The following is a 12,987-nucleotide window of genomic DNA, read 5'->3' on the forward strand; positions in this document are numbered from 1 at the left end:
TGGATATCTCTATCCAGTAAATAAAGATAATAAAAAGTAAAGAGTTTTTAATAAATATATAAACATTAAGTAGTCTGGGAGGTGGTGTAATGGATAAAGCATTGGACTCTCAAGCATGAGCTCCCGAGTTCAACTCCTGGCAGCACATGTACTAGAGTGATATCTGGTTCTTTCCTATCTTTCTCATAAATAAATAAATAAATAAATCCTAAAAAAATAAAAGTAAACATTAATGCTGTTAGTGACAGCTTTTAGGACAATGAAAAATGGGCTTCTGGTTTTCATACTTGTTGCTAATGTTTCGGAGGCTCCAGCAGACCGGGCTAGCTTTGCGGGGGTAGAGAGAGACTCGCGGACACACAGCTGGGCTGAGAAGCAGCAGTTTAATCTTTATTCACGAATGGGAAAACCACCACACCATGTGCTTCCCTATCATTCTTTCTCCACCGCTGCTGCTGGGACTCTGCACGTCCTTAGCATACGGGGCGGGCGGGGAGAAAGAGGGCGCGAAACTAGCAAGGGCCAAACCATTTCTCTCAGAGGTAGGGGAAAGGGGGCCAAACCAACACGAAGAATGCCAACACATACTATTTAATCCTTGGGACAGTCTTAGACATACTATTTAATACTTTTTTTAATTGGGGGATTGATGGTTTACAATCAACAGTAACATACAGTAGCTTGCACATGTATAACATTTCTCAGTTTTCCACATAACAATTCAACTCCCTCTAAGTCCTCCTCTGCCATCATGTTCCAGGACCTGAACCCTCCCCCCCCCCAACCAGAGTCTTTCACTTTGGTGCAATATTTTTTTTCCTGAAATTTCTTTATTGATGTTCGCGAGCAAAATCAAACCACCATCCGCTGCAAGGAAGCAAAAGATTTTATTAACGAGGTCAGAGTTTGAATCCGGGCATCTCATGTGCTCTGGTTCTCTCCCTCTCTCTCATTCATAAATAATTTTTTTTTTTTGGTGGGGGGAAGGATACCACAATTCTTTGAAATCAGAAAACTATTCCATGGAAGTTCAAATAAAAAATGCTAGGTAGCAGGCAGGTAGAGGCACACCTGGCTGAGAGCACACACTGCAGTGAGCAAGGACCTGGGTTTTGAGCCCCTGGTTCCCTCCTGCAGGGGTAAAGTTTCATAGGCAGTGAAGCAGTGCTGCAGGTGTCTCTGTCCTTCTCTATCCCCCAAATTCCCTCTCAATTTATCTGTGCTTCTATCCAAAATACGTAAATAAAAAAATATTTTAAAAAAATTGCTAGGGCTAGGGGTTCAATCCTCTGTACCACCATAAGCCAAGATGAACAGTACTCAGTTGGTTTTTTTTTTTTTTTAAAGGGTGGGGGCGGCAGCACAGCAGGTTAAGCGCAGGTGGTGCAAAGTGCAAGGACCAGAGTAAGGATCCAGGTTCGAGCCCTCGGCTCCCTACCTGCAGGGGAGTTGCTTCACAGGCGATGAAGCAGGTTTTCAGGTGTCTTTCTTCTCTCCTCTCTGTCTTCCCTTTCTCCATTTCTCTCTGTCCTATCCAACAAGAACGACATCAGTAACAACAATAATACTACAACAATAAAACAAGGGCAACAAAGGGGAAAATAAATTTCAAAAAATGTTTTTAAAAATGCTAGGTGTCCTGTGTTCGTATAGTAACGAGAACGTGACAGGTCAAAGTATAGCATAAACCACGCTGTTGTGGTGGCAAACTAGTACTTGCATTTGCATATGTGTGCTGTACACCATTACTGCTTTTTTCTTTAACCAACAAAGAAAACAATGTGAACTTCTTATAAGCTTCCTCTATCTTTTCAAAGTCTGTACTTATTTATTTAAGAAAGGATAAATTAACAAAACCATAGGGTAGGAGGGGTACAACTCCACACAATTCCCACCACCCACTCTCCATATCCCACCCCCTCCCGATAGCTTTCCCATTCTCTATCCCTCTGGGAGCATGGACCCAGGGTCACTGTGGGGTGCAGAAGGTGGAAGGTCTGGCTTCTGTAATTGCTTCCCTGCTGAACATGGGCATTGACAGGTCGGTCCCTACTCCCAGTCTGCCTCTCTCTTTCCCTAGTAGGATGGGTCTCTGGGGAAGCTGAGCTCCAGGACATATTGGTGGGGTCTTCAGTCCAGGGAAGCCTGGCCGGCATCTTGATGACATCTGGAACCTGGTGACTGAAAAGAGAGTTAACATACGAAGCCAAACAAATTGTTGAGCAATCATGGACCCAAAGCTTGGAATAGTGGAGAGGAAGTGTTAGGGGGGTACTCACTGCAAACTCTAGTGTACTTCTGCTTTCAGGTATATATTTTGCAGTAGTGTATGGATACGTGTGCACATAAGCTCTCTCTCACAGAAACTGGTGTATATCTAGGTTTTGGGACTTTGTTAGAAAGTCTGTACTTTTTAAAAAGCTTGTTATGAGAGAGAGCGAAAAGAGGACCAAAGCATCACTCTGGCACATTCTCAGGACCTCATGCTTGTAATTCCAGTGTTGTAGTCAGTCACTGGGCTGCAAAATCTGTCATTTTTTTAATGCCCCAAATAAGCCTCAACACTAATTGGCTGGCAGGAAAAAAAAAAAGTACCATTATTGCAGTGCAGTAGAAATAGCCTAGCACAGGGGCTGGGTTGAGCACATGCTATGATGCACAAGGACCTTAGTTTTCGCCCCCAGTCCCCACCTGCAGGGGGGAAACTTCACAAGTGGCGAAGCAGTGCTGCAGGTGTCTCTTACCCTCTCTATCCCTCCTTTCCCTCTTGATTTCTGTCTCTATCCAATAAATAAAGATAATAATAATAATAAAAAGAAATAGCCTAGCACTTGTTTCTGGAGTAACACAGCACATTTCACCAGCAGATAACTCATCACTTAGAGGCTACAACTATTATTTTCTAGTTGACATACTTGGAATCCTTCTACATCTTCCAAAATTATTTTTTATATTTTATTGAGTCCCTTTTGTTGCCCTTGTTTTATTGTTGTAGTCATTATTGTTGTTATTGCTGTCGTTGTTGGATAGGACAGAGAGAAATGGAGAGGGGAGGGATGACAGAGAGGGGGAGAGAAAGACTGACACCTGCATCCTTAAGCTGGTCCTTACATTTTGAGCCACATGCACTTAACCCACTGCGCTACCGCCCGACTCCCCCCAAAATATTTATTACTTGCTTCCAAAAGAACTACTTCTGTTAAAGTACTTTGTATTTTAAGTGTAATAGGGAAATTTTCAACTTTTACTTATAAGGGTAAAGCTTAATGTAACATTGATCATCTATGTATGTCATTTCCTGTGCCAGCAACTATGGCCTATTTTAAAAGGTTTTCCACACATAACCTCTGAATTTATTTATTTATTTTTCTTTGTTTTATTGGCCTCAGGCATCTTTCTTTTAATTTTAATTTTTTTAAATTTATTTCTTTATTGGGGAATTAATGTTTTACATTCAACAGTAAATACAATAGTTTGTACATGCATAACATTCCCCAGTTTCCCATTTAACAATACAACCCCCACTATGTCATTTATCATCCTTCATGGACCTGTATTCTCCCCACCCACCCACCCCAGTCTTTTACTTTGGTGCAATACACCAATGCCATTTCAGGTTTTTGGATGGATGTGTTGGGTTCCTTAGGATATATCCCCAGGAGAGGAATTGCAGGGTCATAGGGTAGGTCCATTTCTAGCCTTCTGAGAGTTCTTCAGACTGTTCTCCACACATAACCTCTGAGTTTATGATTAATTTAATGTCATCTCACTTATCATAGGATTTTACTCTCTATACTGTGGTCTACAGTAAGTTATGATACCACTGAATCTTTCTTTCAAAAGATTAAGAATTTTTTTCATTTATTCCCTTTTGTTGCCCTTGTTGCTTTATTATTATAGTTATTATTGTTGTTGTTGTCATCGTTGTTGGATAGGACAGAGAGAAATGAAGAGAGGAGAAGACAGAGAAGGGGAAAGACACCTGCAGACCTGCTTCACCACCTGTGAAGCGACTCCCCTGCAGGTGGGGAGCCAGGGGCTTGAACCGGGATCCTTACGCCGGTCCTTGTGCTCTAGGTGCCACCTGTGCTCAACCTGCTGTGCTACCGCCCCCGACTCCCTCAAAAGATTTTTAATGGTGGTAGTTAAAATTTAAAATTGTCACCTAAGCAGATGTGATGAGAGGGAGAAAGATAAGTCTGCCAGAGGATAAGAGAAATGATAGGGGGTCGGGTGATAGTGTCTAAGTCTCTAAAAGGAAGTCTTACTGACAATTTCACTAATCTTTTTCTTTTCCGGAGCACTGCTCAGATCTGCTTTATGATGGTGCTGGGGACTGAACCAGGGACCTTGTAGAGACTCAAACACGGAAGTCTTTTTATATAACCATTATGCTGTCTCTCCAGCCCCAACATTTTATTTATTTATTTTTAAGATTTTACTTGTTCAACCATTTGTTTGGCTGCGTATGTTAATTCTCTTTTCAGCCATCAGGTTCCAGATGCCATCAGGACGCTGGCCAGGCTTCCCTGAAGACCCCACCAATGCGTCTTGGAGCTCCGCTTCCCCGGAGACCCATCCTACTAGGGAAAGAGAGAGACAGGCTGGGAGTATGGACCGACCTGTCAATGCCCATGTTCAGCGGGGAAGCAATTACAGAAGCCAGACTTTTCACCTTCTGCAACCCACACCCTGGGTCTATGCTCCCAGAGGGATGGGAAATGGGAAAACTATTGGGGAGGGGATGGGATATGGAGATTGGGTGGTGGGAATTGTGTGGAGTTGTACTCCTCCAATCCTACGGTTTTGTTAATGTCTCCTTTCTTAAATAGTTACGCAATAAAATATTTTATTTATTAATAATAAGGACAGGAGAGAGAGAGAGAGAGACAAGACACACCATTCTAGTATCTAGGCTGCCTGGGATTGAACTCATAATCCCATGCTTGAGAGTCCAATGCTTTCCCAACATTTTATTATAGTCAGTTCTGAGACAAAAAACCTGTGCCTTTTTTTTTTTTTTTAAAGAATTTATTTATTCATGAGAAAGATAGGAAGAGAAAGAACCAGACATCACTCTGGTACATGTGCTTCCGGGGATCGAACTCCGGACTTCATGGTTGAGAATCCAATGCCTTATCCACTGGGCCACCTCCTGGACCACAACCCGTGCTGTTTTTAGCTAATATATTTTCTCTGTTAATACTATCAACAAGAAACTGCTTCCACTTTCCCCCCTCACCCTCTTAGCCCCAAACCTGCAATCCAAATGACTCTTTAAGTACATACGTATATTGGGGCCAGGTGGTGGCGTACCTAGTTGAGTGCGCACATCACAGTGCACAAGGACCTGGGTTCAAGCCCCTGGTCCCCACCTGCAGGGGGAAAGCTCTACAAAGGATGACGCAGGGCTGCAGGTGTCTCTTCATCTTTATTTCTCCCTTACCTTTCAATTTCTGTCTCTATCTAGTAACTTGTCAATATTTCCATTTTATAAATGAGTGATTTCCACTATGAAAAAAACCTTCAGTTCTAAGACTATTCACTACAACAAGCAAATTAAATTATCACTGTCATAAAGAAGAATGGTAAAAATTTTAAAAGAAAGTATATATGTGTATCAACCGCAAGGGCCAAACAAGGACACAGCGGGCTGCAGGCAGTTACCATAGGTGAGAGGACCTAGGTTCAAGTCCGGGTCCCCCTCTGCTTCTGGAGCCGTCTCTCCCCCCTCGACTTCCGTCTCCATCTCGTAAATAAATAGTTGCAAAGTGTGACTGCATGAAGCCCACCCTCGCTCAGCATCTGCCAGTGTGAGAACTTCAGGCCGGCGCCTCGGTCCTCCCTTCCCCGGCCAGGGCCAGTCCTCACACCTCCAGGCGCCTTCTCCGCACGCCTTTCCCCGCCACCGGTCATCAGAGTTCCACCGAAAACTGTGACACCTCTTCCTCGATTCCAGGAACTTTACTGAGCGAATGGCAAAGACAAGGAAGCCTTTCCTCGTCCTTCCCACGCCGAGAGGCCGAGGTCTCCGTACGGACTGAGCTTCACAGACCTGGGCGCCCCTTGGCCCCTTAAGGAAGCCGGAGCGTCTGCGCCCCTCGGCCCTGCGGGAGGCTGCGTGCGTGCCGGGGCCTCGCCACTCTGCGTCTGGCGGCGAGGACCAAAAACCGGAGGTAAATGAACCGCTTCCACTGCATTACAAAGAGAAAAAGGCGACTGCCTGAGGCTCCGGAGTCCCCGGTTCAGTCCGCACGGCAGTAAGCCAGGCTGAGCAGGGCTCTGGGCAAAACAAAGCAAACAACAACGGGGAGAGAGGAGCTCCAAGTGCCCATGGCTGAAAGGTGAACACACCCACTACAGGCGGGGAGAGTTTCAGGAAGAAAGCGCGGTCACAACAAGCAAATGCTCCGGACACGCGACAAAAACCAAGCACGGCAGAGGGCCCCCGCCCCAGCCCTCCCCCAGACGCCCCTCCCCCCCGCCCCAGCCCTCCCCCAGACGCCCCTCCCCCCCGCCCCAGCCCTCCCCCAGACGCCCCCCCCCCCGCCCCAGCCCTCCCCCAGACGCCCCTCCCCCCCGCCCCAGCCCTCCCCCAGACGCCCCCCCCGCCCCAGCCCTCCCCCAGACGCCCCTCCCCCCCGCCCCAGCCCTCCCCCAGACGCCCCTCCCCCCCGCCCCAGCCCTCCCCCAGACGCCCCCCCCCCGCCCCAGCCCTCCCCCAGACGCCCCCCCGCCCCAGCCCTCCCCCAGACGCCCCTCTGCCCCAGCCCTCCCCCAGACGCCCCCCCCCGCCCCAGCCCTCCCCCAGACGCCCCCCTCGGCCCAGACGTCCCTCCCGCCCCAGCCCTCCCCCAGACGCCCCAGCCCTCCCCCAGACGCCCCCCGCCCCAGCCCTCCCCCAGACGCCCCCCCGCCCCAGCCCTCCCCCAGACGCCCCCCGCCCCAGCCCTCCCCCAGACGCCCCTCCGCCCCAGCCCTCCCCCAGACGCCCCCCCGCCCCAGCCCTCCCCCAGACGCCCCCCGCCCCAGCCCTCCCCCAGACGTCCCTCCCGCCCCAGCCCTCCCCCAGACGCTCTCCCGCCCCCGCGCGGTTCTGGTGCGCCCTGCCCGCTTCCCGGCGGGGAGGCCGCGGGGGTCCTGCGGCCCGACCCGAGTCGCCACCGCAAAGCTGCTCGGAGCCGGGGCCTGCGGGAGCGAGCGCGGACACTGCGGGGTCGCGGGTCGCGGCGCGGGTCTGTCGGACACTTCGGGGCCGGTGGTCGCCCCGCCGGGAGGAGACCAGCGCGAGACTGCCGCGTACCCATCCCGACACAGACCTGGACACCTGCTCAGACCCCGGGAACAGCGCGCGGCAGCCCAGCTGGGCTCGCGTCCCGCCCCGACCAGCCGCCACGCCGCTGCAGAGTCCAGGCCGCCGATGCCCCGCGGCCGCCAGCAGCAAAATCCCGATCCTGCGACGCAGGGGCGGCGCGAGCCGGAGGGGGCTGGGCCCGATCGCCGCAAAGCCCCGCCCACCGGCGCTGCCGGAACTACAAATCCCATGAGGCCACGGGAGCAGCACTTCCCACCGGAAAGAGGCTTGCCGAGGTGGGGGAGGAGCCCAAAAGGGATTGTGGGAAGAGGGCTCTTTCCTTTCTGTGTGGCGGCAGCCATCAGGTGAGCTGTGTCGCGGGTGTTCCTAACTCCATCCTCCGCTTATCTCCCTTCTCCTCGGCCATCCGGGCTCGCGGACACTGCGATTTTGGAGCGCCTCCTGCCTCCTGTGCGGTGCGAGTTCGATTGGGGTGCGGGCCAGAGCAGGCGCGGAGAGGCGGCTCCCGGCCTTGGGGTGGAGGGCATGTCATGGCGGTGCGCGTTAGAGTCGGGCCTGGAGCCAGAGAGAATGGGGGGCCGGCAGACGGGGCGGGCGAAGCGCGTCTCCCTCGACAGTCGGCCGCGGTGGCGGCGAGGTCTGCCGGCCGCCCGGCCCTTTGCAAACAGCCCTTTCCTGAGGCTTCCCTGAGGGCGAGTAAGGCGGGCGGAGTCTGACGCGGGGCCTGGACTGACTGCGCCTGTCCGCAGGGTGAGCCAAGATGGGCGCGTACAAGTACATCCAGGAGCTGTGGAGGAAGAAGCAGTCGGACGTGATGCGCTTCCTGCTCCGCGTGCGCTGCTGGCAGTACCGTCAGCTGTCGGCGCTGCACAGGGCGCCGCGCCCCACGCGGCCGGACAAAGCCCGCAGGCTGGGCTACAAGGCGAAGCAAGGTGCGCGCGCGAGGGCTGCTCGGGCGGGACGGCGCGGGGGGCTGGGGGAGGGGGAGGGCGAGGCCTCGCGCCCCTCAGCGCGGGCTAGGCGGGCGGGCCTGCTTCCCCTCAGCGCGGGCTAGGCGGGGGCGGGCCTGCTTCCCCTCAGCGCGGGCTAGGCGGGCGGGCCTGCTTCCCCTCAGCGCGCGCTAGGCGGGCGGGCCTGCTTCCCCTCAACTCAGCGCGGGCTAGGCGGGCGGGCCTGCTTCCCCTCAGCGCGGGCTAGGCGGGCGGGCCTGCTTCCCCTCAGCGCGGGCTAGGCGGGGGCGGGCCTGCTTCCCCTCAGCGCGGGCTAGGCGGGCGGGCCTGCTTCCCCTCAGCGCGCGCTAGGCGGGCGGGCCTGCTTCCCCTCAACTCAGCGCGGGCTAGGCGGGCGGGCCTGCTTCCCCTCAGTGCGGGCTAGGCGGGCGGGCCTGCTTCCCCTCAGCGCGGGCTAGGTCTGGAAGGAGCTGTGCCCGCGACGAGATGTGCCCAGGCCAGGAGGCGGGGTGGCGGTGACAGGAAAGTCGGGTACCTGAGGCTCTGGGTCGCAGTCTCAGCCCCACCTCACCAGAGCTGAGGTGTGCGCGGAAGCTCGTGTATGCCGAGCGCGTCTGAGCGCGGCTAGCGGGAGGATGAGGTAGTGTGAGGAAGAGCTCTCCCTGCCTGACAGACTAAGGTTTGGGGGGAGGGCCAAGGTACTCCCGTCGCATCTAAAGCCGCCGGGACTCTTCAAGGTTACGTCATATATCGGATTCGTGTCCGCCGCGGTGGCCGCAAACGCCCTGTTCCCAAGGGTGCGACCTACGGCAAGCCGGTCCATCATGGCGTCAACCAGCTGAAGTTCGCGCGGAGCCTTCAGTCTGTTGCTGAGGTGAGTGGGTGTTGCTCTCTTGTTGGGTCGCCGGTGGGGAGTGTGACCTTCCTGATAGTCGACCTACACCCAGTCAGGCCCTTTTGTTGACGAAATGGAGCCCGTGGCATTTGACTTTTGGTAGCGTTGGTGTGCAAGTCTGCGCTGCCAGTGTGTGTGTATGCATTCTGCGAGTGTGTGGGGCTGGTGAATAGGGCCTGTCTTCACGGCCTGCAAGACTGCGGCCAGGAGTCCTGTGGAGACTGTGCCTTCTTCGCTCACTTGTCTGGTGGCGAACTCGAGTTAGGTTTTTGCTTCCCAGGTGGCTGCTGTGGGGAAATGTGGAAGGCTGACTTTGGGCCTTTTCTTCCCGATTTAGGAGCGAGCTGGACGCCACTGTGGGGCTCTGAGAGTGCTGAATTCTTACTGGGTGGGCGAAGATTCCACATACAAGTTTTTTGAGGTCATCCTCATTGATCCATTCCATAAAGCGATCAGAAGAAATCCCGACACCCAGTGGATCACCAAACCTGTCCACAAGCACAGGGAGATGCGGGGGCTGACATCCGCAGGCCGCAAGAGCCGTGGCCTTGGAAAGGGCCACAAGTTCCACCACACCATTGGTGGTTCTCGCCGCGCAGCTTGGAGAAGGCGCAATACTCTCCAGCTCCACCGTTACCGCTAATAAGTATTGTTTGTAAAAAAATAAAAAACTTAACCTAATAAACAATTTAGGACAGTCCTGTCTGCTTAAAGGTGTTCTTTAATTGTTAAAAGTTAGTCTGTTTTCTGAATGCATTGTCAAATTATGAAAGTTAAAAGTGCAATAGTATTTGGAAACTTTCAGTGGTGTTTATCTTGTTTCTAATAAGATATACCTTTTGTCTTTTGTTAGGGAGTTACGTCAGTGTTTAAGATGCTGTTTGGTATGATAGATGTAACATTCTAAGGAGTGCAGAAACTAGCCCTGTAGATTTGTTGGTGCATGTGATGAAACCTAAAGTTTTCTTAGAGTGATGCAGTTTTCTGCTGGTTTACCCTTAGGTGGCTTTTTGTGGGAGGTTACTTGGTGAGGACAGATAACTTCAATTAGGTTTTGCTTGGAGATTTGTTTTTTTTTTTTTTTTTTACAAGGATTTGCATCTTTAGATATAGCTCAAATACTCCATTTATTGCTTATGAAAGTTTTAAAGTGACGGATAGAGGGTTCTAATCTCAGTACCCTTGGAATCATAAAAGGTGAAAGCTCCTGGCTCAGTGCTATGACTTCACAGGATATGGAAAGTCCTAGCTTTGGTGCAAACTGGTATTTATACTGGTGTTTGTTGAAATTCCAGGGGATTTTAGTATAGAACGAGATTTTAGTATAGAACGAGATTATGGATTGTAAACTGATGATGTGAGACAAAAATTTCTTAGGCCAGTCCCCAATAGGGTCCTTTCTCATTAGGTTATGAAAATGGTCGTGTAGGTGTTTCCAGTCACACTGTTTTAAGTGTTGTGTGCAGTTATTACTAAATCCAAGTACCAAAAACCCTACCACTCCACAAATTAGCCAGACCATCAACTGTCCAGTTTAACATTGAGTTGGATTCTGTTTTTTGGGAAAATTTGTAGGAAGTAGGTATTTACCAAGTCTTCACCAACCCTGGGGTTGTTAGTTTAAGAAAGTCATCTTTTTTTTTTTTTGGAAAGTTCAACTGCTAGGTGTCCATAAAACATTTTCCCCCCTCTAGGGGTCTTAATGACTTATAATGTCCAGAAAACCTGTTGTGGGTTCATACAATTTAAGACCTAAATTTCTTTTCACTCAGTTTCTTAAACCATATATTTTGATTGTGTGTAGAGGTTGTTCAGCTAAAGGAATAAATGTCTTCTTAAACTAAAGTGGGCCTTCTGTTATCTTTCATCTTCTAGTGAGTGGTAATAGTGTCTTATTGGGGGAGGGGGAACTGGGTCCTTCCCAATTGCATTGATGCAGGTCCCTGTTTCCTTCAGAAACCACAGTACCAAAAACTCACCATAGCACTTGTGTGTTGGTGTTTTAAGTCCTAGTTGCAGGCACCCTCCTCTCCTGAGTGAGCTCTCCAGCCCCTCCCTGACCGAAATGGTGGCTAGGGAGATAACTGGTGGAGCTTTGGACTTTGCTGTCTGAGGTTCCTGGTTTGATCCCAGCACTGCAATGTGCTGCTCTGACATGTCTTTAATGTGAAGCTCAGAAATAATTAAGAGTGCAATGTGTAGTAGCCCCTCAAGTTTCTGTTTGAGAACTTGGATTTTTTTCTGCTTTTAAGACATTTTACTTGTTTTTTCAATGACAAGTGCTTTGAAGCTCTGGCTTACGGTGATCAGGGGAATTTGCTGCAGCCTGAAAGTTCTTAAGATTTTATTAATAGATAGGAAGGGGAAAAAAGAACCAGACGTCACTCTGGTACATGAGCTGCTGGGTATTGAACTTGGAGAGTCCAATGCTTTGTCCACTGTGCCACCTTCTGGACCACTGAAAGTTTTTGTATAACAGGTATGCTATCTCCCCTACTCCTAACTTTTTTTTTTTTTTTTTTTACTCCTAACTTCTGTATGCTAATTTGAGGAGGAGGGTTCATGCTAAAGCTCGGAAGTTTTTATTTTTTTTGGCTTTGTACAGAACTGAATAAAGTGAGTCTCTGAGAAGTCTGATTTGCCTTGATGTGGGAAGGGTGGAGATGGCTGTAACCAGGGATGTACATGTTCAGTCCTGTGCTGGCTTTGGCCTGCCTGGAATGCAGGGACATAGGGGCAACTCACAGGGTGGTCATTTCCAGGCAGGGGTTGCCTGCTGGGTTCGGAGGGCCTTCTGTATCACATCTTCCCACTGGACATCTGCTATCTCCTGAGCCCAAGCAGGAACCCCTGGTGGAGGAAAACTTAGGCCAGCCATGGTCTGTTACACCAGCTCTACATGTTCTGGCTCCATGGGGATGGAGCTTTGGCTGTTCAAGGCTGTAGCACCCTCATATCTTCCTCACTTTATTTAAAAAAAATTTTTTTTTATATTTATTTTCCCTTGTCCTTGATGTTTTTTTATTGTTGTAGTTATTATTGTTGTTATTCATACTTTCTAATGGTGGGTCTGGATGTGATCCTGGATGTCAGCGACCACGTCTCCATCCCCCATCAGTGCCAGTTATATACCTCTTGTTCAGGATCTTGATTCAGAGGCTGCTATTAAGTAGCTGGCTGGGCCTGGCCCTGTTTCCTCCTACTCTTCCTCGGGTTCCTCACTACTCCAATCCCCAGTGCCTTCAGTCGAGCCCAGGTGTGGTCCGAGGTCCTCAGTTTGGGGAAGATACACTCAGGGCCCATGGTGTCTCCACCTACAACTACTGCTGCCATCCGGGCACTCTGAGCCCACAGCCAAACCTGGAAGATCCTAATCTATTTACCCTGTCTCCACACAGCAGCTTAGGAAAGGACCCTGTCTATTATACCACTTGTGTGCTGAAAACTAAAAACCGTCTAGCTTCATGATCTTCACCTGCTGTCAACATGTGGCCCCTCAATGTTACCTTGCTGGATGATCTTACCCCTGTCTCCTTGGTGTCATTTAATGTTGGAACATTAAATGACACCTTAGACTTCCCCTCACTACCCGGCAAGTTGCTGTTTTTTTTTTTCTATTTCTAATTTTTTTTCCCCTTTTGTTGCCCTTTTTTACATTTATTTATTTTCCCTTTTGTTGCCCCCCCTTTTTTTTTTGTTGCCCTTGTTTTTTATTGTAGTTGTTATTGATGCCAGTGTTGTTAGGACAGAGAGAAATGGAGAGAGGAGGGGAACAAGGGGGAAGAGAAAGACACCTGCAGACCTGCTTCACTGCCTGTGAAGTGACT

The 12,987-nt window shown here is 50.5% G+C and overlaps 1 protein-coding gene across 1 annotated transcript; it reads left to right on the forward strand.

The window, feature by feature from the left end:
- Positions 1–8,064: 8,064 nt before the first annotated feature.
- RPL15 (ribosomal protein L15) lies at positions 8,065–9,860 on the forward strand. Its single transcript, XM_016195102.2, has 3 exons — positions 8,065–8,247; positions 9,003–9,139; positions 9,498–9,860. Exons 1-3 carry the CDS (start codon positions 8,076–8,078, stop codon positions 9,801–9,803), a joined length of 615 nt encoding a protein of 204 aa, XP_016050588.1. The 5' UTR covers positions 8,065–8,075; the 3' UTR covers positions 9,804–9,860.
- The last annotated feature ends 3,127 nt before the right edge of the window (positions 9,861–12,987 follow it).

This window comes from Erinaceus europaeus, unplaced genomic scaffold, assembly GCF_950295315.1.
Source record: "Erinaceus europaeus unplaced genomic scaffold, mEriEur2.1 scaffold_695, whole genome shotgun sequence".
Lineage (NCBI taxonomy): Eukaryota > Metazoa > Chordata > Mammalia > Eulipotyphla > Erinaceidae > Erinaceus > Erinaceus europaeus.